The sequence below is a fragment of the Pelobates fuscus genome, chromosome 4, assembly GCF_036172605.1.
Source record: "Pelobates fuscus isolate aPelFus1 chromosome 4, aPelFus1.pri, whole genome shotgun sequence".
Lineage (NCBI taxonomy): Eukaryota > Metazoa > Chordata > Amphibia > Anura > Pelobatidae > Pelobates > Pelobates fuscus.
Genome location: NC_086320.1, coordinates 5,200,895 through 5,222,960, shown reverse-complemented (window position 1 = coordinate 5,222,960; position 22,066 = coordinate 5,200,895). Strand labels below are relative to the sequence as shown.

At 49.0% G+C, this 22,066-nt stretch overlaps 1 protein-coding gene across 1 annotated transcript in view; it reads right to left on the bottom strand.

The window, feature by feature from the left end:
- Positions 1 to 22,066, bottom strand: part of MROH1 (maestro heat like repeat family member 1) — a 143,663-nt gene that overhangs the window by 17,410 nt on the left and 104,187 nt on the right. The window contains exons 26-27 of the mRNA XM_063450889.1: positions 1,056 to 1,193; positions 231 to 345 (exon numbers count right to left, since the gene is read on the bottom strand). Coding sequence (XP_063306959.1) covers positions 231 to 345; positions 1,056 to 1,193 — 253 coding nt within the window. The remainder of the gene's footprint in view (positions 1 to 230; positions 346 to 1,055; positions 1,194 to 22,066) is intronic.

Below are 22,066 nucleotides of genomic sequence, written 5' to 3'. Positions count from 1 at the left end.
CAGGAACTCAGGAAGCGCTAGGAGCATCCTTCAACGGAGGTACCCAGTCGGGGTGCCCGTCGATCCGTTACACAAGTATTAATAATTTTATTACCAGGGTCCATTGGCCTTTAATTGTGTTTTCATATAACCAGCTACATTGAAGGATACGAAGTGTATAATGTTACTATAAACCCACATAGTTTGTCATAACCCAGTAGAGCCTTCAGCCTGGAATTCAGGAAACTCACCTCTGCAAGAAATGCAGTTGCGGTGATTCGCTGACAGTCATACACCGCACTCTGAATTGGCTGCAGGCACTTTATGATAGCTGGCAGCTTGGGCGTTGCATACTGTACCATGGAACTACAAGAGAGACATGAGGAGCCATGAGATACAAGGGGACCCAGATCTAGTGGTACGAGTGGAAACGAGGAGCCTTGAGATACAAGGAAACTTGGGTCTAAAGCTAGGAGGGAAAAAGGAGCCATGAGATACAAGGGGACTCAGGTCTAAAGGTAGGAGTGGACACGAGGAGCCTTAGGATACAAGGGGACCCAGGTCTAGAGGTAGGAGTGGAAACGAGGAACCATGAGATACAAGGAGACTTGGGTCTAAAGGTAGGAGTGGACACAAAGAGCCATGAGAAACAAGGGGACCAAGGTCTAGAGGTAGAATTGGAAACGAGGAGCCATGAAATACAAGGGGACCCAGGTTTAGAGGTAGGATTGGAAACGAGGAGCCATGAAATACAAGGGGACCCAGGTTTAGAGGTAGGATTGGAAATGAGGAGCCATGAAATACAAGGGGACCCAGGTTTAGAGGTAGGATTGGAAACGAGGAGCCATGAAATACAAGGGGACCCAGGTTTAGAGGTAGGATTGGAAACGAGGAGCCATGAGAGACAAGGGGCCCAGGTCTAGAGGTAGGAGTTGAAACGGGGAGAGAAGGATAACAGGAAAGGAAGAAAGTAATCTATTCTATATCCGTTTCCGATCTCTCTAGAACCTGTGAAATATAAGCACCTGCAGTTAGCCCACTCTCTACCCAACACAGGACCCCCCCATCCTTTGCACCTGCTGAGTGACGAGATGCCAACATGATGGGAGTCTTCTTTTTTCATGTTTTCCCAGCCTCCTTCAGCCTCTACACTGAGGCTCACCTCCTCACATCCTCCCTGAATGAGCATGTACTTCAGAGCCTCCACTGCAGAGCTGTGAATTGCATAGAGAAACTTGGTCAGCAAACATAGTAAAGATCTGCAGAGGAACCATCACATCATAGAGTCCTATATAAAAACGTAAACACTACTGATTTGTGAACACACTTCTTGCCTCTCCTTCTAATTTACATAACTCTGAGCCAATAGAAATGTTGACAAATCTGGGCCACTGGTAAACGGCCTCAGGAATCTTGGAAATGAGTGTGAACTCTTATTATGATCCAGAGGTTTAACATCCAGAAGGTCGCGATTATTTAGATCCCAACTTCACAGTATGCCACACAGTATGTATTAAAGGTTTACTCCAAACACCATTACATCAGTGATTTGAAGTGGCCATGGTGTTTGGAGTGTCTATAGATAGTGTTTCAGTACTAAGTTATTTAGTGTTGTTATTGATTAGGGTGACAGGCAGTGTCATAATTCTTGCCATAAGAGAGGTCTGTCGTCCGCACAAGCAGCACGCTAAAATCTGACACCAATGGTGGCACAACCGCCCACTGTGCCGCCTTGTCATCAAGATTTACCTCTCGCTGCAGCGAGTGGCATGATGTCCCTGAAGGTGGATTTAGCTGCAGCAAGAACATGGCTTGGCGTGGGATGGCAGTTATTTACAATTTAATTTCTTTATTTTTAAGGGGACGGGGCAATGGTTACTCTTTTATTAAAACATGGTTGAAGTACCCTTTTTGGAAGAAATTCATCTAAATACTCCACACGACCACAAGCAAATAAAAGATCAATCAATGAATGACATGCCATGAAGACTTCTAGTGACTAAAAGACGTCATCTGCATGACACAGCTTGTCACCAGAACGCAAGGACCACCAGCAAACCGAGGTGCAGGCTGCTATGGAGGACGATGAATGCTCGTTACAATTCGACATCCATTATCTGAAGATTTTATAGAGATGGTGTTGTCCATAACATTAAAGGATCACTATAGGGTCAGGAACACAAACATGTATTCCTGACCCTATAGTGTTAACACCACCATCTAGCCCCCCTGGGCCTCTCATGCCTCCATAAATATAGTAACAATCTTACTGTATTCAAGCCTGAAGCTGTAAATCTGCATGCTGTTAGACTCAGAAAAACAAGCAGTCTGCTGACATGTGGTAGCCTGATCCAATCACAATGCTTCCCCATAGGATTGGCTGAGACTGACAAGGAGGCAGATCAGGGGCAGAGCCACCATGATTCAAACACAGCCCTGGCCAATCAGCATCTCCTCATAGAAATGATTCTATTCTTTTAGGACCGGCCGCGGCGGGCCGGCCCTTTAAATGCTGCAGCCGCCGAGCGCTCTGTAAAGAGCGCTCAGACGGCTGCAGCTGCTTTTCCCTCCCTTCCCTCCCCTGTAGGTGGCCGAGCTGCACTCCGGTCCACGGTCCCGGCCGGAGTGATGGGAAGGTGCACACTGAGCACCTTCCTATCACTCCGGCCGGGACCGCGGACTGGAGTGCAGCTCGGCCACCTACAGGGGAGGGGGTAAGAAGAAGGAGGGGGGGGGGGGAGTAAAAAGAGGGGAGGGGGGGGAGGAGTAAAAAGAGGGGAGGGGGGGAGGAGTCAAAAGAGGGGGGGAGAGTAAAAAGAGGGGAGGGGGGAGAGTAAAAAAGAGGGGAGGGGGAATAAAAAGAGGGGAGGGGGGAGAGTAAAAAGAGGGGAGGGGGGAGAGTAAAAAGAGGGGAGGGGGGAGAGTAAAAAGAGGGGAGGGGGGGAGAGTAAAAAGAGGGGAGGGGGGGGAGAGTAAAAAGAGGGGAGGGGGAGAGTAAGAAGAGGGGAGGGGGGAGAGTAAGAAGAGGGGAGGGGGCAGAGTAAAAAGAGGGGAGGGGGCAGAGTAAAAAGAGGGGAGGGGGCAGAGTAAAAAGAGGGGAGGGGGGAGAGTAAAAAGAGGGGAGGGGGGAGAGTAAAAAGAGGGGAGGGGGGAGAGTAAAAAGAGGGGAGGGGGGAGAGTAAAAAGAGGGGAGGGGGAGAGTAAAAAGAGGGGAGGGGGAGAGTAAGAAGAGGGGAGGGGGAGAGTAAGAAGAGGGGAGGGGGGGAGAGTAAGAAGAGGGGAGGGGGGAGAGTAAGAAGAGGGGAGGGGGGAGAGTAAGAAGAGGTTAGGGGGGGAGAGTAAGAAGAGGTTAGGGGAGAGAGTAAGAAGAGGTTAGGGGGGGAGAGTAAGAAGAGGGGAGGGGGGGAGAGTAAGAAGAGGGGAGGGGGGGAGAGTAAGAAGAGGGGAGGGGGGGAGAGTAAGAAGAGGGGAGGGGGGGAGAGTAAGAAGAGGGGAGGGGGGGAGAGTAAGAAGAGGGGAGGGGGGGAGAGTAAGAAGAGGGGAGGGGGGGAAGAGTAAGAAGAGGGGAGGGGGGGGAGAGTAAGAAGAGGGGAGGGGGAGAGTAAGAAGAGGGGAGGTGGAGAGTAAGAAGAGGGGAGGTGGAGAGTAAGAAGAGGGGAGGGGGAGAGTAAGAAGAGGGGAGGGGGAGAGTAAGAAGAGGGGAGGGGGAGAGTAAGAAGAGGGGAGGGGGAGAGTAAGAAGAGGGGAGGGGGAGAGTAAGAAGAGGGGAGGGGGAGAGTAAGAAGAGGGGAGGGGGAGAGTAAGAAGAGGGGGGAGAGTAAGAAGAGGGGGGGAGATAGTAAGAAGATGGGAGGGGGGAGAGTAAGAAGAGGGGAGGGGGGAGAGTAAGAAGAGGTTGGGGGAGAGTAAGAAGAGGTTGGGGGGAGAGTAAGAAGAGGGGAGGGGGAGAGTAAGAAGAGGGGGGAGAGTAAGAAGAGGGGGGGAGATAGTAAGAAGATGGGAGGGGGGAGAGTAAGAAGAGGGGAGGGGGGAGAGTAAGAAGAGGTTGGGGGGAGAGTAAGAAGAGGTTGGGGGGAGAGTAAGAAGAGGGGAGGGGGAGAGTAAGAAGAGGGGAGGGGGAGAGTAAGAAGAGGTTGGGGGGGAGAGTAAGAAGAGGGGAGGGGGGAGTAAGAAGAGGGGAGGGGGGAGTAAGAAGAGGGGAGGGGGGAGTAAGAAGAGGGGAGGGGGGAGTAAGAAGAGGGGAGGGGGGAGTAAGAAGAGGGGAGGGGGGGGAGTAAGAAGAGGGGAGGGGGGAGAGTAAGAAGAGGGGAGGGGGGAGAGTAAGAAGAGGGGAGGGGGGAGAGTAAGAAGAGGGGAGGGGGGAGAGTAAGAAGAGGGGAGGGGGGAGAGTAAGAAGAGGGGAGGGGGAGAGATTAAGAAGAGGGGAGGGGGGAGAGTAAGAAGAGGGGAGGGGGGAGAGTAAGAAGAGGGGAGGGGGGAGAGTAAGAAGAGGGGAGGGGGGAGAGTAAGAAGAGGGGAGGGGGAGAGTAAGAAGAGGGGAGGGGAGTAAGAAGAGGGGAGGGGGAGAGTAAGAAGAGGGGAGGGGAGTAAGAAGAGGTTGGGGGGGGAGAGTAAGAAGAGGGGAGGGGGGAGTAAGAAGAGGGGAGGGGGGAGTAAGAAGAGGGGAGGGGGGGAGTAAGAAGAGGGGAGGGGGGGAGTAAGAAGAGGGGAGGGGGGAGTAAGAAGAGGGGAGGGGGAGAGTAAGAAGAGGGGAGGGGGAGAGTAAGAAGAGGGGAGGGGGGAGAGTAAGAAGAGGGGAGGGGGAGAGATTAAGAAGAGGGGAGGGGGGAGAGTAAGAAGAGGGGAGGGGGGGAGAGTAAGAAGAAGGGGGGAGTAAGAAGAGGGGAGGGGGGAGTAAGAGGGGAGGGGGGAGTAAGAAGAGGGAAGAGAGGGAGTAAGAAGAGGGGAGGGGGGATAATAAGAGGGGGGAGTAAGAAGGAGGGGAGATAAGAAAAAGAGGGGAGATAAGAAAAAGAGGGGGGTAAGAAGAAGAAGGGGGAGTAATTAGAAGAAGGGGGTAAGAAGAAGAAGGGGATACGAAGAAGAGGGGGGAGTAAGAAGAAGAGGGGGGAGTAAGAAGAAGAGGGGGGAGTAAGAAGAAGAGGGGGGAGTAAGAAGAAGAGGGGGGAGTAAGAAGAAGAGGGGGAGTAAGAAGAAGAGGGGGAGTAAGAAGAAGAGGGGGGAGTAAGAAGAAGAGGGGGGAGTAAGAAGAAGAAGGGGGAGTAAGAAGAAGAAGGGGTAAGAAGAAGAAGGAAGGGGTAAGAAGAAGAAAGAAGGGGTAAGAAGAAGAAGGAGGGGGTAAGAAGAAGAAGAGGGGGTAAGAAGAAGTAGGAGGGTTAAGAAGAAGAAGGGGGGTAAGAAGAAGGGGGGAGTAATAAGAAGAAGGGGTAAGAAGAACAAGGGAGGAGGGGGGTAAGAAGAACACAGGGGGGGTGAGAACACACAGAGGGAGGAGTGAGAAGAACACAGGGAGGGTGGAGGGGGGATGAGAAGAGCACAGGGAGGGTGGGTGAGTGTGAGAAGAGACCGCTAGGGGAGGGTGGGGGAGAGGAGAGACCACTAAGGGGCAGGGGAGAGCTCTAAGGGACAGCTCTATAGGACAGGGGGCAAGACAGGGAGCTCTTTAACACTACGCGCACGCGCACACACACACAATGCATCCCTATACATACACAGAAACACACAATGCACCCCTATACATACACAGAAACACACAATGCATCCCTATACATACACAGAAACAGAACATGCTTCCCTTACACACAGAGAAACACACAATGCATCCCTATACATACACAGAAACAGAACATGCTTCCCTTACACACAGAGAAACACACAATGCATCCATTACACACACACACACAATGCAACCCTTACACACAAAGACAATGCATCATTTGCTCACATACACAGAAACATACAATGCAAACCCTTACACACACATGCAAACACACACACACTGTTTTTCTTACATACACACAGAAACACAATGCATCTCTTACACTCAATGCACACACATACAGACACACACCTTGCATCCCTTATGCATACAAACACAGATTCACACAATGCATCCCTCACACACAACCAGAAACACATAATACATCCCTCATACACAAATACACACTGCTTCCACTACACACAAACACACTGCATCACCTGCACAAACTGGTATCCCTATACACTACATACCATAAGCACACATATTAGATAACACATAACACATCCCCTACACACTCCACTCCCTGTGAGCGAGCTCATGGGTGGGTGGAACATATAAGTGGACTTATGAGTGGGCCTTATGGGCATACTCACAGTCAGGCACTGGGGCCCAGACCTTGAGCTGTGTAAGAGGCCCCCCAAAAATGGAGCTGCTTCCAATTCTCCCAGAACGTTGAATTTTGTGAACAGAGGTCCTGTTCTACACCAGACCAGTGGAGCCAAACTGCAGCCCATCATCATCCTCATCTAATTGTAAGTAGGCAATCTAGTATATTATTAGTGACACTAATCTATAATTTACCTCACATTAAAGGGACACTATAGCTTAATGAAGTGGTTCTGGTGTCTATAGCTGGTCCCTGCAGGCTTTTTAATGTAAACACACACTGTGCAGCACTGGCGTTAGTTCATATGGCAGATCAAATGGGTGGGGCATTGTGATGTCACATGGGGGGGGCGGCAAATTTATATTTTGTCTAAGGCGGCAAAAATCCTTGCACCGGCTCTGATCCTGGGCAGGTGCACCAGTCTACTGGTGACCCACAGGAGGGGAGTGCACTGATTGCACTGCACTCTCCTCCTGCCCAGACCCGTCTTGACCGCAGTGCAAGTGCCCTCTGCCCTCTGCCCCTAATTTACAGTGGCTCACACTCACAACAAGCAGTGCCTGGAGCCCTTTGCAGAGACGGAAACAAAGAGGTTCTGCGGCAGCTGGCCGTCCTGCAAGCATTACATTAAACAGCTGTTCCCCATGCAGCCACAGGTGGCGTTGTGCTGGGAGACTGTGATTACTCTTCACTTCCTCCCAGCCTAAAGAGCAGCGCATGGGGGAGAGAGGAGGAGGCATGATTTAATCTTGAATAAATCCTCTAAGCAAACCTTTATAAATTTGGGGGGATCAGCTCTGTTTCCACAGTTTATTGGTGTTTACTCTCATCTCTGTATTAATATTGAGGGATGTCTAAGTAGTAACGTCAGTGTGTGTCAGCAGGGCCAGCCGTTGGGGTGGGCAAGCTGTGCGGTCACGCAGGGTGCCATGACAACAGAGGCGCCCGGCGGCCAACACAGCTCACAAGTTGGGTACACCAGCATATTTAATTTAAACGATTCGCTGGTGGTCCACTGGTGCGCACCAGCAGTAGGTGCAGTCAGATCATATCCTCTCCCTCGTGGTTCCGGCGCTCAGTTAGTGAGTCAGAGCACAGGCTCAGAGATTCTCAGCCTGTGCTCTGACAACATTGAAAGTCAGAGCCGTGAAGGAGCGGGTATGGCAAAGAGCTACTGATTAGCATAACATCAATATCTGTTATAAAACCAGAAAAAGGTGGCCATGGATGGTGAACTGATTTGGTGGCGCAATGGGCCACTTGACTGGTTTTGCCCCCCAGGCCTAAGGCTGCCAGCCCTCCCCTGCATTAACCAATCAAATATCGGTTACATCCCACATATTCCCTCCCCTCTGCTTGGGAGATAATTGAGTTTCTTACTGTATCTCCTCAATTATCTCCAAGCTAAAACTTACACATTTTTATAATTTTTTTATAACTTTAAAACTATACATTTAATCTTCATAAAAAAACACATATTAATCAGCCCACTTTACTTACAAACATGTCAAAAAATCAGCCAAATCCCTCTGATGTGGGATTATTTAAAAATCCTTATTGCACGTGTATTCAATTATTGCACTAACTCCATTTTAACTTTATACTGTGACAATCCTCCATTTTGTCCTCCTAACCTGACTTCTTCAATCCTCCATTTTGTCCTCATAACCTAACTTGTTCATTTTAAAACTACCTTACATGACAGAATTTCCCAGCACATCTAATACAATAGACAAAGACTGTATTTTCTATAAAGACATGATTAACACAGGAATTGCTGACTTTTCCTTAACTTGCAACATAGTATAATTTGAAGGCCATGAGAACACAGTAGTAATGAAATGTTCTATTCATAAGAGACCTTGCACCTGGCCACGAGGCCTGAGATCACCGACTGTGTAAAATGACGCTCAAGACCCCTTGTCCCCCACCCGTGTCCAGAACAATCCCACCTCTTGGTGGGTGGACACGGGACTAACCACTTAGTTTTTGAGCCAATTAATAATATTGATAGGTGGACACTAATCCCGACACTTAACAATTAATCCAATTAATGATGTTTATTTGCTGATATTCTAATAATCAATGATGACGTAAAATGTCTCTTAAAAGGACCTGCGCGTCCGCTTTTTAATCACTTGCCAATAAATTTTCTCGAAGTTATTTTAACCTGAACCTTGTGTGTCAGACTTAATTACTTCAGCGTATATACGCAATTTAATTTTATTGATTTGGACAGGAACAGATAGACATTTAAACATTTTGGTTTACTGCTAAAAAGTACCATAACAACTTGGCGCCCAACGTGGGGCATCGGGCTATGTCCGGCCGGTGAGCCGTCCTAAGGAAGACAAGGGTGGACGGAGGAATCCAGGGGGAAGGAAAGGTGAAAAAGTGATTGATCACCTCCAGGTACACGGTAGAGACTTCTGCAGAGCCACCGGTATGTTCCGGCCCCTTTGATTGACCCGTCCACGTGTCTGTGACTGCTTCCCGGGAGGACATCAAAGACAGGTAATATCTTGCCCGGTGCCTCGTTACTCACTTGTTTACCTGCATTTTAGTCTATCTGTTGCCTGGGTGTGTTTGAATAGTTTGCCTGTTTCCCCATTTTGAGATAAAGGGGGGGTGGACCTGCAGGGGATTTGCCTGGGGTTCTGTCTTGCTTGTTTTCCCCTTTTTGGGATAAAGGGGGGTGGACCTGAGGGGACTTGCCTGGGTCTTCAGTATATTTGTCTGTTTGTATTTTGCCCCTTTTGGGATAAAGGGGGGTGGACCTGAGGGGATTTGCCTGGGTCTTCTGTTGCCTGTTTTACTCCTTTTAGGAACCACGGTGCTGTGGTTGTAGGGAAAAAAGGGGGGTTGACCTGTGGATGTGTTCCTGGGGGTCATCTTTTCCTGTTTAACTCTTTTAGGAGCCTCGTGGCTGGGGCTGTAGGGAAAAAGAGGTGTGTTGGTTCTGTGGAGATTGTGTAGACTCATAGTTTCCTGGGGATCCTTCTTGTGTCACTTTGATAGCCTAGCTAGCTTCTCTGTGCACGTTACTCTGCTTGCAGAGTGGTGGTACCCTCCAGCTTTGAGCGCTGAGCTGGAGCCATTCCAATTTTCTATTTGTGGTGGATGAATTCGGGCAGGCATTGCTGTTTTCATCGCCACGGAGTAGTGAAACTTATAAAGTGGGTTTTTATAGGGGCACTACAAGGGTGAGGGTAGCGCAGACACTATCAGTGGGCTGCTGTGTTGAGGGAGGCTGGCGGAACTCGGACCGGTGTCAGTTGTTTTCCGCGGCTGTAGGTAGTGGAGACACTACGGGGTTGAGGGAGGTGACTTTGGAGTAAGCACACGAGTAAAGGAAAGGAATTACTGTTGATTTCATTTGAACTGTGATGCATGCACTGTATTTCAACTGTATTGTTGTCTTGTTTGTTTAATGAGGAGTCTCATGTACTCCTGTGTCTGTCTCTAAGGATTTTTCCTTGCCTTTCATCTTTTCTACACTTTCTATATTATTATACTATCCACTCCCATTCCTCTTAAAAGAGAAGTGATTGGTCACACACTTCTCACCTCGCTCCAATCCGTGTCTACCACCCCGGGTAGGCGGATTCAGTGACTGGTCTACGTTTTGGGAAGACGCACCTGAGAAGGTCCCACAATTCTCGGGTGGCAGTCGAGCATTGTAGACGTTCCTGTTCAATTTTCCTTCTCTCTCTCTATATATAGGACGCTGGTATAGGGGTAAAGGGACTATGGGACAGGATTTAGATAAGCCCAGCAAGGGCTGGTTAGCATGTGATTTAGTAGAGAACAGAGAGGGTGAAGAAATGGTTAAAGGTGTTGAGAAGATTGCAAAAGTATGTAAAATTGCTGTGCCTTCATGTGGAAGATTGCAACCAGAAAGTTGGCGAAAGTTACTGGCAGAAATGAAAGGCAAGCTTACAGACAATGGTTTATTAAAGACTGCTGAAGCATGGTACAGAGTAGCAAAGGCTATTCAGTTAGAAGGTTGGGTTGAGGAAGAGATAAATCACAAAGGTGTAAAATTGTTTGTGTATCATAAGAATTGTGTTGCTGGGGTTTACCCTCAGCCGGCGCCCCAAAATGGCGCCCAGGGGATGTCTATCCCCAAGGTTCAGTCAGCAATAGGTGATAGCCAGCTGACTATGTTCCCCACTCCCGATCCTCCCGAATCCCATCCCATCACCTCCCCTGTCTGCCCGGTCCTGAATTCTGACGGATCTTTCTTTACCCCTTCCCCTTCCCTAACAGTCCCATCATCCTCAGCCATCCCCACGCTCCCTTCCATGCCTAATCCTAACATCTCATCTGCCATTTCCTCCCTGCAATCCCTCTCCATGGCTAATCCCCTCCCGTCAGCACCCGCCCAACTAACTACCCCTCCTCTTTCTGCATCCATCCCTACCAATCCCGTCCTGTCTCCTCCCATAACCAGCTCCGCCCCAGTCCAATATCCTACCTCCTTAAATGTACCCACCCACCCTACTCTCCTGCCCTCCCCTGCCTGGCCCTACCCCTTCCCATATCCCATGGCCCTGCCCTACCCCGGTTACCCTCCCTTTCCCCAAGCCACTCCCCAGGTTCCGGTCATGCCCAGTCCGGCTCAGTCTACCCCGGAAGTGCCCATATCAAACATGGCCGCCACTTCTTCCCTTAATCCTAATGCAACTCCTTTCCCCACCTCCAATATGGCGGCCCCCAGTTCAGCCCTGATGCCGGTAATCCCCGGTGATTACCTGTCCCCAGGTTATGACTCGCTGGCCACCCCTGCATCGGGGGCTCATTCCCAACCCCCGATCCTTTCACCTCACGCGGGCCCTGCACCGCGTAAAAGAGCCAATATCATAGAGTTCGATGATGAGGAGGAGGACAGGGTGTCCCATGTCTCATCGGAGGTTGCTGCGGGAGCCTCAGCTCATCGTTCTATCGATGACCCCTTTGGCCACAAGGGTCGGGGAGAACGGGCCCCTCCTAAATATGTTGCTTTCAACCCCACTCAAGCTAGTGCTTTAATGAAATCACTCCCTGACCCAGAAAAGCAGCCTATGCCCTTCTACCGAGGGATAGTTCAAATTCAAAAGACTTATTCCGCCGCATGGCGTGATCTACTGAGCATTTGTGCTATTAAAGCAGGGGATGCATATTGGCCGAGCATGGCCCGACACCTCAGTACAGATCTGCTCAGCAGTGACGTTGATTACCCCTCTGGAGTAACTTTTTGCACCCAATTAAGAGAATGGGCTAAGGACAAACTTGCAGATCAGGCTGCTGGCCTTACTGATGTTATTCAAGATAAAGGAGAATCAGTGGAAAGGTTTCATGCAAGACTGTATCAAATGTTTACAGATTTGGGGTTTGATCTTACTGACAAGATTCATTCACAAATGTTGTCTGGTGCGTTTGTCCAAGGTGTTAAAGACTCTATACGCAAGGGAATTATTGCTGCCCGCCCAGAATATAAGGTTGTTCCTCTGGATACCCTGCTCTTAGTTGCCAGAGGGTTAGAATCTGCTCAGACCCCAAGAAGACCCACCTCAGCTCCTCTCATGGTCTCCCGCTCTGCCCCTGTTCCCAAGGGCGTCCGACCGGAGGATGGCCATTGCTTTAATTGTAAGGCCAAAGGGCATTTTAAAAGTGATTGCCCAGAACCCAAGAGAGAGCCAAGAAAGCCATCCAGGCCTGCCCCGGCCCCCAAGGCCGAGAAAGAGGTTCCGATAATTGAGGAACCCGATGATTAGGAAATTGGCAAGCCTGTGTCTGTAACCCCTGTAATGGCAGTGTCTACAGGGGATAAGGGGGGGCCACTTGCCACAGTGACTTTGCCCATTGAAGGCCACCCTACCACATTTCTAGTTGACACAGGTGCAGCCCGTAGTGTTCTGCGAGAACAAGACCTGCCAGACCCATCCTTTCTGTCAAATATTGATGTCTCTTGTGTTGGAGTAGATGGCCAGCCAAGACATAGCCCTTTAACAACTCCATTACGAGTTGGCTCTAGCCTGCTTGCTCGCTTTGTGGTATCCTCCACATGCCCAATTAACCTGTTAGGTGCTGATGTTCTCTCACGCCTGCAAGCATCCATCACCTTCACCCCGGATGGACAGGTAGAAATGTCCACACCTCTATCTGAATCAGACACCTCAGCCTTGTGCTCCTTGCCTCTAATGCTGCATTTAGAAAAGCCCCGTGAGAAAGCAGCAGAATTAAGGTCCAATTTCCCAGAGGCATTAAAAACACAGGTGCCCGCCAAGTTATGGTCCTCAGGCCCAGAGGACATAGGTCACCTAAATGTTCCCCCTGTGGTGGTAAAGCTTATTCCAGGAGCTAAATTACCAAGAAAACCGCAATACCCATTAAAACCAGCACAGGCTGCTGCCATTTCTACCCACATCAAGGCACTCTTGGAGAAGGGTGCCCTGGTGAAATGTAAATCTGAATGCAACACCCCATTATTCCCTGTGAAAAAGAAAACTCCTAAAGGTGAGCCAGAGAAGTACAGGATGGTTCAGGATCTCCGTGCTGTCAATGAAGCTACCGTCCTGGACACCCCTCTTGTACCAAATCCCCATACTCTGCTCTCTGGAGTCCCACCATCTGCCAAATTTTTCACAGTCATTGACCTAGCAAATGCCTTTTTCAGTGTCCCACTGGACCCATCCTGCCAATACCGGTTTGCCTTCACCCATGAGATGCAACAGTATACCTGGACTGTCATGCCCCAAGGGGCACAAAATTCACCAAGTCAATTTGCAAAGGCCATGGCCACCATCCTTGACCCATGGCAAGCTGAGCACCCAGAAGTTGTTCTGCTCCAGTATGTGGATGATTTGCTGCTCTGTGGAGATGATATACCCACTACTGAAAAGTGCTCAATTAGTCTGCTTTGTTATTTGGCAGAACAAGGATGCAAAGCTTCGCTCATCAAGCTACAGTTCTGCCAACCCTCAGTAATTTTCCTTGGACATTGCCTATCTCAAGGTACCAGACATCTTACTCGGGACCGGGTAAGAGCTGTACTGGATATTCCAACTCCAAGGACTTCAAAATCTCTCCATGCCTTCCTAGGCCTCATTTCCTACTGCAGAGCATGGATCCCAGAAGCCTCCCTGCTCATGCAGCCTCTCTATGACGCACTTAAGTCTGACCCTTTCTGTTTGCCTAATGAAGCTCTGGACAATTTCAATGCTCTCAAACGTGCCATTGCTTCTGCTCCTGCCTTGGGCCTACCTGACTACTCAAAACCTTTCAAATTATTTGTCTCTGAAAGACAAGGCCACGCAACAGGAGTTCTCACCCAAACTAATGACTTAAGAGGCCGCCAGAGGCCTATTGGATATTTCTCATGTCAACTGGACATTGTGGCCAGAGGGACTCCTTCCTGTCTCAGGGCTGTTTTTGCTGCAAGAGAGCTCATAGAAAGAACCTCAGACCTGGTCCTTGGCCACCCTCTGGTTGTTTTGGCCCCTCATGACATTTCTGCCATCATCAACCAAGTCCAGCTCAAGCACGTGTCTCCAGCCAGACACCTACGCCTTCAGTGCCATCTTCTTCTACCTGACAACATTTCCATCCAAAGATGTCAAGTTCTTAACCCATCCACTCTTCTTCCACTCCCTGAGGGGGGTATCTATTATGGATTTATCACAGATGAAACCTACATTTACCTGCTTTGTGGATGTATCAAGAAAGTCATGCATCCACATTTGACATTTTATGAAGATGAGAAGCCTCTCTGTGAAGGCCCAGATTACGCCTTCTGTACCATGTGGTACAAACCAGACATTACTCCCGAACCTTGCTATGAAGATGAGCTTTACCACTGGACTGATGTGAAGCTCACTGCTCAAGATTTCTATTGTGACTCTGAAGGCAATAGCATGGTCTTGGTCCAACTACCTCAACAACTTAACTACCTCTACCGCCATTGGGATACTGCTATCCCACATATTCCTGTTACCAAATTGAAGACAAGGTCATGGAATGATCTTGGGCCCATGGCAAAGCTATGGGCCACCATGGATGAAGAACAGCTACAGGAAAATGGTATTGTCAAATACCCAACAACTGACCTTCTGGAAGCATGGCCACGGCACTTCCTAGAAAAGGAATTTCAAGATCTGGTCATAGTGAATGATTATGACCCCGAAACACCTCATGACTGTTTTGAACAGATGAAAATGGAGACAGTGCACCTACCAACTGTGCATGAGAATCCATTACAAGATCCAGATTTTACCCTGTTTGTGGACGGCTCAAGATATGCTGATGAAGAAGGAAGATATCATACAGGATATGCCGTAACCACAACAGACGAAGTTATCAAATCATCATCCTTACCGCCAGCAATGTCTGCGCAAGAAGCTGAATTACAGGCTCTGACTTCAGCATGCAAAATTTCCGAAGGAAAACGTGCCAACATCTATACAGATTCAAGATATGCTCTGGGTGTGGCACATGACTTCGGCCTAATTTGGAAGACAAGAGGATTTCTTACCACCGCCGGTACACCAGTCAAACATAGTACTGCAATCAAGGAGCTAATGGATGCCCTCCTACTCCCTGAAGAAGTGGCCGTTTTGAAGGTAAAGGCCCATGGGAAATTGGATACAGATGAAGCAAAGGGCAACCATTTGGCTGATCAGGCTGCTAAGCTAGCAGCCAGGGATCTGCAGGAAGTGGATGAAGAAGTGTCCGGACAAGAAGAAGAAGAAGAAGAAGAAGAAGTCCCTATTTTTGCTCTGCAAACTCTTCCTACTGATTTGCGAATTTTGCGAGAACAGCAAGCTGCAGTCACTCCTGAAGAAATCCAAAAATGGAAAAAGAAAGGAGCCGTCCAAAAGGACGGAGTATATTACAACAACTTCAAATTTTGTCTTCCAAAAAATTTATATCCAGCAGTTGTCCAATGGGCACATGGGCCTGCACACCTGTCAAAAGAATTGATGGCCGCCCTCATACAGAAGTATTATGAAGCACCCGGAATCACAACATTGATCAGCAGCTTCTGTAAGGCCTGTGTCATTTGTGCAAAATGCAATCCAGGAAGACCAATCAAGGTGCCTGCAAAACACCTGGCAAAGCCCATGTACCCCTTCCAGCGAATTCAAATTGATCACATCCAAATGCCCAAGAGTGGGCCCCATGAATATGCACTAGTCATAGTGGACATGTTCTCAGGATGGCCAGAGGCCTACCCAGTGGCCAATATCACTGCAAAAACAACCGCAAGACGCCTACTTACAGAGATAGTATGTAGGTTCGGACTCCCAGAAGTCATTGAAAGTGATCAAGGCCCAGCCTTTACAGCAACAGTGACTAAAGAAATTTGGACTGCTCTAGGGGTGACCCTAGCCTTCCACACCCCTTACCACCCACAAAGTAGTGGTAAAGTAGAGCGCATGAATGGCACTCTAAAAGCCAGAATGTTAAAAATGTCACAAGAAACGAAAATGCCCTGGCCAGAAAGCCTGTCAATAGCTTTATTTAGTGTTAGGCACACACCTAGAGGGAAGCATTCACTGTCCCCATATGAGATTCTATTTGGGACAGCACCCAGACTAGGTTGTTATTATCCGCAGCAGTTACAGCTCCAATCAGATGTTTTAGTAGATTATGTAACTGAACTTGCAAGTGCCTTAAACAAAATACATGCCCAAGTTTTCTCTTCAATTCCAGATCCCGAATTGGATACAGGTACCCATAACCTGCTTCCCGGAGATTGGGTTCTGGTCAAGAAGTTTGTGCGGAAAAATACCCTGGAACCAAGATTTGACGGTCCATTCCAAGTTCTCCTGATTACCGCAACCTCCGTCAAACTGGCCGGTAGGCCAAATTGGATCCACGCTTCCCACTGCAAGAAATCTCCAGCCCCCGAGGAAGCAGATACCGCACAAGCATGTACCTCTGGTACACCTTCTCCTTAATTAGCCTCATGAAGGCCCAACAAGTAGCCATCACCAAAGATATTAGTGGGTATACCTTCTGGTATAATTCATCATGCACCCATGTGGCTACTTACACCTTTGACTATTGTGATATTGTAGAATGCCCGTTCCCCACATCACAAATCCAGAGTATTTACAGAGATATCCCTCATTCAAAAGACCCATATGTTTGTGTAGTTGACAAGCAATGGGGGCACAATTGTAACCATTGGGGGGCGGCGGGATGGAATGCCGGGCCTGCCTGGGGTTACAAACCAAAAAGTGCCTTATCTAAAGTAGATGATCAAGGTAGATCCCTTCTCCAGAGAATGACTTTAAGAAAGCCTGGGGGAGGTACACCAATGAAATTAATCCTTAACATTGAGCATCCAAGCCCAACGGATGCAGACCAGTATGTGATGGGAATGTATTGGAAAAAGGGTTCCTACCGTAAATTAGGGCATTTCTTCCTAAAAGATATGTGCAACTCTTCTGAGTGGCAAGGGGCCACCCATATGGTCCCTAACCCATTAAAACCTTATATCCAGACCTTTCAAGACATGATGGCCATTGCTAACCCCACCTTCGAAGATACCATGGCCGCTGAAACAGGTTTTAATGATGTAAATTTATGGTTAGAATGGATGAAATATAATGCTAATAAGCATAATAAGACTGCATGCTATGTGTGTGGTGGTGCCCGGCCTCACCTGGGTACTGTACCTCTAATCCTGCCAGTAGATATAGAGGAATGCGTTTTAAGCCTTTTTGCCTATCACTATGATTTTAACAGGTCCATATGTATTGCATGGACAAAGGAGTATCCTCTCCTAACCAAGGATGTCAAACCCCCAGATGGTATTACCGTGTATAAAGGTAATTACACTTGTTATGCTAATTATGATGGAATTGGTAAATTCTTGGGTAACTTCTCTAAGGGGTATTGTGCTACCTACAGGAGTGTCTCTATGAACTTGTTGCAGTTTCACACCAGGTTATTAGGGGACATCTACTGGTTGTGTGGGGATTTACAGCTAAGATCCAGAATGGACAAGGAGTGGTGGGGGGAGTGTACTTTGGCCAAAGCTATTATGCCTATACATATCATCTCTGATACACACCTCGTCACCCATGAGTCCAGGCACACTAAGGTTAAGCGTGAAGCCCCAGTAAAAGGAAGTTTTGATCCTCATGTTTATATTGATGCCATTGGGGTGCCTAGGGGGGTGCCCAATGAATTTAAAGCAAGAGATGAAGTTGCTGCAGGATTTGAATCACTTTTTGCCATAGTTACCACAAACAAGAATTTAAATTGGATAAATTACATTTATTATAATCAACAGCGTTTTGTTAATTATACCAGAGACGCCCTCCAGGGATTGGCCGAACAATTGCAGGCCACATCCCAAATGGCTTTTCAGAATTGAATGGCCCTAGATATGATCTTAGCCGAAAAAGGAGGGGTTTGTAAAATTTTGCCCGACACCTTGACATGTTGTACCTATATCCCAGAAAACACAGGCCCTAATGGTAAAGTTACATTAGCCATAGAGAAATTAAATGACCTGTCTATAGAGTTGAAAAGGAATTCTGGGATACAAGATCCCTGGGAAAGATGGTTTGGTTGGATGACAGGATGGCAAAAGGCTTTAATGCATATTGGTATGGCTATACTAATTTTTCTTTTTATCTTTGCTCTTCTCTTTTGTTGTATCCTCCCATGTCTGAGAAAATCCCTCATGAAGACTGTTGACCAAGCGGCACCCACTTTCACCCATCTCGAAGTTGATGACCAAGATTTCCAAGACATCAACTCACCCTGTCTGCCGCTGCAAACAATCCCTTTTGTTGATAAAGTGCAGGAATTCTAGGAAGGGACTAGCTTAGGGACAGCATCTGTCAGTGAATGGTAAAGGCCCCGTGTGGAGAAGTGGTGGGTTAGCCGCCATGGGACACCCATGGGTGTGAAGTGTTCGAGAGCCATACTGACGGATGAGTCAGCCTATCAGGGTCAGATCTAGGGACAGTCTTGCACTTTGCATTAACACCTAGCTAGCGGCCACGGGGTTTCTGTGCCTTTGGGTTAACATGTCTTCCTGGTACTAACTTAATAAAGTTTTATCTTTTAGAATCTAACATTTCATAGGGGGGACTGATGTGGGATTATTTAAAAATCCTTATTGTACGTGTATTCAATTATTGCACTAACTCCATTTTAACTTTATACTGTGACAATCCTCCATTTTGTCCTCCTAACCTGACTTCTTCAATCCTCCATTTTGTCCTCATAACCTAACTTGTTCATTTTAAAACTACCTTACATGACAGAATTTCCCAGCACATCTAATACAATAGACAAAGACTGTATTTTCTATAAAGACATGATTAACACAGGAATTGCTGACTTTTCCTTAGATTTGCAACATAGTATAATTTGAAGGCCATGAGAACACAGTAGTAATGAAATGTTCTATTCATAAGAGACCTTGCACCTGGCCACGAGGCCTGAGATCACCGACCGTGTAAAATGACGCTCAAGACCCCTTGTCCCCCACCCGTGTCCAGAACAATCCCACCTCTTGGTGGGTGGACACGGGACTAACCACTTAGTTTTTGAGCCAATTAATAATATTGATAGGTGGACACTAATCCCGACACTTAACAATTAATCCAATTAATGATGTTTATTTGCTGATATTCTAATAATCAATGATGACGTAAAATGTCTCTTAAAAGGACCTGCGCGTCCGCTTTTTAATCACTTGCCAATAAATTTTCTCGAAGTTATTTTAACCTGAACCTTGTGTGTCAGACTTAATTACTTCAGCGTATATACGCAATTTAATTTTATTGATTTGGACAGGAACAGATAGACATTTAAACATTTTGGTTTACTGCTAAAAAGTACCATAACACCTCCAGTGGATCAAAAGTTAGCTGGAAGTCCTTTATGACCGACCGCAAGCACATTTTCATGCCCAAAACAGTTCCATAGATTTGGGCTGTGCGGTCGGTCTATTTTACACTGAGAAAATGACTAAGTCCCATTCGAACGAGCGTTTGAATCTTCGAGCGGGACTTAGTCTCCATCTGCGGTGTCGAAGTAGGTCCGGGTCAGCGGTGTTCGTGCAATTGGGTAGCCGCAAACAGTTCCATAGATTTGGCTGCACACACCGCTGACCGCGTTCGAATAAGTTAAAATGGCCGCCGCCACGTGTTCGTTTGTCGAATGGCGGCCACTTCGACTACTTCGGCACTTCGACTGCATTTGAAGTGCCAGTTTAAAAGTTGTAACACTGCTCCAAAGTATTTAAAGGGCCAGGAACAGCATACAAAAATCCATTATGCCCAAATGTAGTTCTCAAAGGGCAATACATCCCAGGGCAATAGTCGCAGAGCAGGAGGCTAGCGATCAGTCCTCTCCAATGCCCAGTGGCAAATGGCAGTTTGTCACACACCTGCAAGCTGGTATATCCTTAAACCGAACAAAGTCTGGACACATATAGTTATATGTAGTTATGTATACTCCAGGAACAGAAAACACTCTGAAGTGCCAACAATAAAAGAAATAGATGGGACAGTCAAAAAGGGTTCTGCTACAAGAGCTCCCTCCTCTACTCCCACACCCCCCCGAAACCCTATGACAGAGCTCCCTCCTCTACTCCCACACCCCCCGAAACCCTATGACAGAGCTCCCTCCTCTACTCCCACACACCCCGAAACCCTATGACAGAGCTCCCTCCTCTACTCCCACACCCCCCGAAACCCTATGACAGAGCTCCCTCCTCTACTCCCACACCCCCCGAAACCCTATGACAGAGCTCCCTCCTCTACTCCCACACCCCCCGAAACCCTATGACAGAGCTCCCTCCTCTACTCCCACCCCCCGAAACCCTATGACAGAGCTCCTCCTCTACTCCCACACCCCCCGAAACCCTATGACAGAGCTCCCTCCTCTACTCCCACACCCCCGAAACCCTATGACAGAGCTCCTTCCTCTACTCCCACACCCCCCGAAACCCTATGACAGAGCTCCCTCCTCTACTCCCACCCCCCGAAACCCTATGACAGAGCTCCCTCCTCTACTCCCACACCCCCCGAAACCCTATGACAGAGCTCCCTCCTCTACTCCCACACCCCCCGAAACCCGATGACAGAGCTCCCTCCTCTACTCCCACACCCCCCGAAACCCTATGACAGAGCTCCTTCCTCTACTCCCACACCCCCGAAACCCTATGACAGAGCTCCCTCCTCTACTCCCACCCCCCCCAAACCCTATGACAGAGCTCCCTCCTCTACTCCCACCCCCCCCGAAACCCTATGACAGAGCTCCCTCCTCTACTCCCACACCCCCAGAAACCCTATGACAGAGCTCCCTCCTCTACTCCCACACCCCCCGAAACCCTATGACAGAGCTCCCTCCTCTACTCCCACACCACCCCCGAAACCCTATGACAGAGCTCCCTCCTCTACTCCCACACCCCCCGAAACCCTATGGCAGAGCTCCCTCCTCTACTCCCACCCCCCCAAACCCTATGACAGAGCTCCCTCCTCTACTCCCACCCCCCCCCCCCCCCGAAACCCTATGACAGAGCTCCCTCCTCTACTCCCACACACCCCGAAACCCTATGACAGAGCTCCTTCCTCTACTCCCACACCCCCCGAAACCCTATGACAGAGCTCCCTCCTCTACTCCCACCCCCCCCGAAACCCTATGACAGAGCTCCCTCCTCTACTCCCACACCCCCCGAAACCCTATGACAGAGCTCCCTCCTCTACTCCCACACCCCCCGAAACCCTATGACAGAGCTCCCTCCTCTACTCCCACACCCCCCGAAACCCTATGACAGAGCTCCCTCCTCTACTCCACACCCCCCGAAACCCTATGACAGAGCTCCCTCCTCTACTCCCACACCCCCCGAAACCCTATGACAGAGCTCCCTCCTCTACTCCCACACCCCCCGAAACCCTATGACAGAGCTCCCTCCTCTACTCCCACACCCCCCGAAACCCTATGACAGAGCTCCCTCCTCTACTCCCACACCCCCCGAATCCCTATGACAGAGCTCCCTCCTCTACTCCCACACCCTTGAAACCCTATGACAGAGCTCCCTCCTCTACTCCCACACCCCCCCGAAACCCTATGACAGAGCTCCCTCCTCTACTCCCACACCCCCCGAATCCCTATGACAGAGCTCCCTCCTCTACTCCCACACCCCCCGAATCCCTATGACAGAGCTCCCTCCTCTACTCCCACACCCTTGAAACCCTATGACAGAGCTCCCTCCTCTACTCCCACACCCCCCCGAAACCCGATGACAGAGCTCCCTCCTCTACTCCCACACCCCCCGAAACCCTATGACAGAGCTCCCTCCTCTACTCCCACACCCCCCGAAACCCTATGACAGAGCTCCCTCCTCTACTCCCACACCCCCCGAAACCCTATGACAGAGCTCCCTCCTCTACTCCCACACCCCTGAAACCCTATGACAGAGCTCCCTTCTCTACTCCCACACCCCCCCAAACCCTATCACAGAGCTCCCTTCTCTACTCTACTCCCACACCCCCCCAAACCCTATGACAGAGCTCCCTCCTCTACTCCCACACCCCCCGAAATCCTATGACAGAGCTCCCTCCTCTACTCCTACTCCCACCCCCCCCCCGAAACCCTATGACAGAGCTCCCTCCTCTACTCCCACACCCCTCGAAACCCTATGACAGAGCTTCCTCCTATACTACCATAGCTCCCCCGCCCCCAAAAGCCAACACAGACAGACA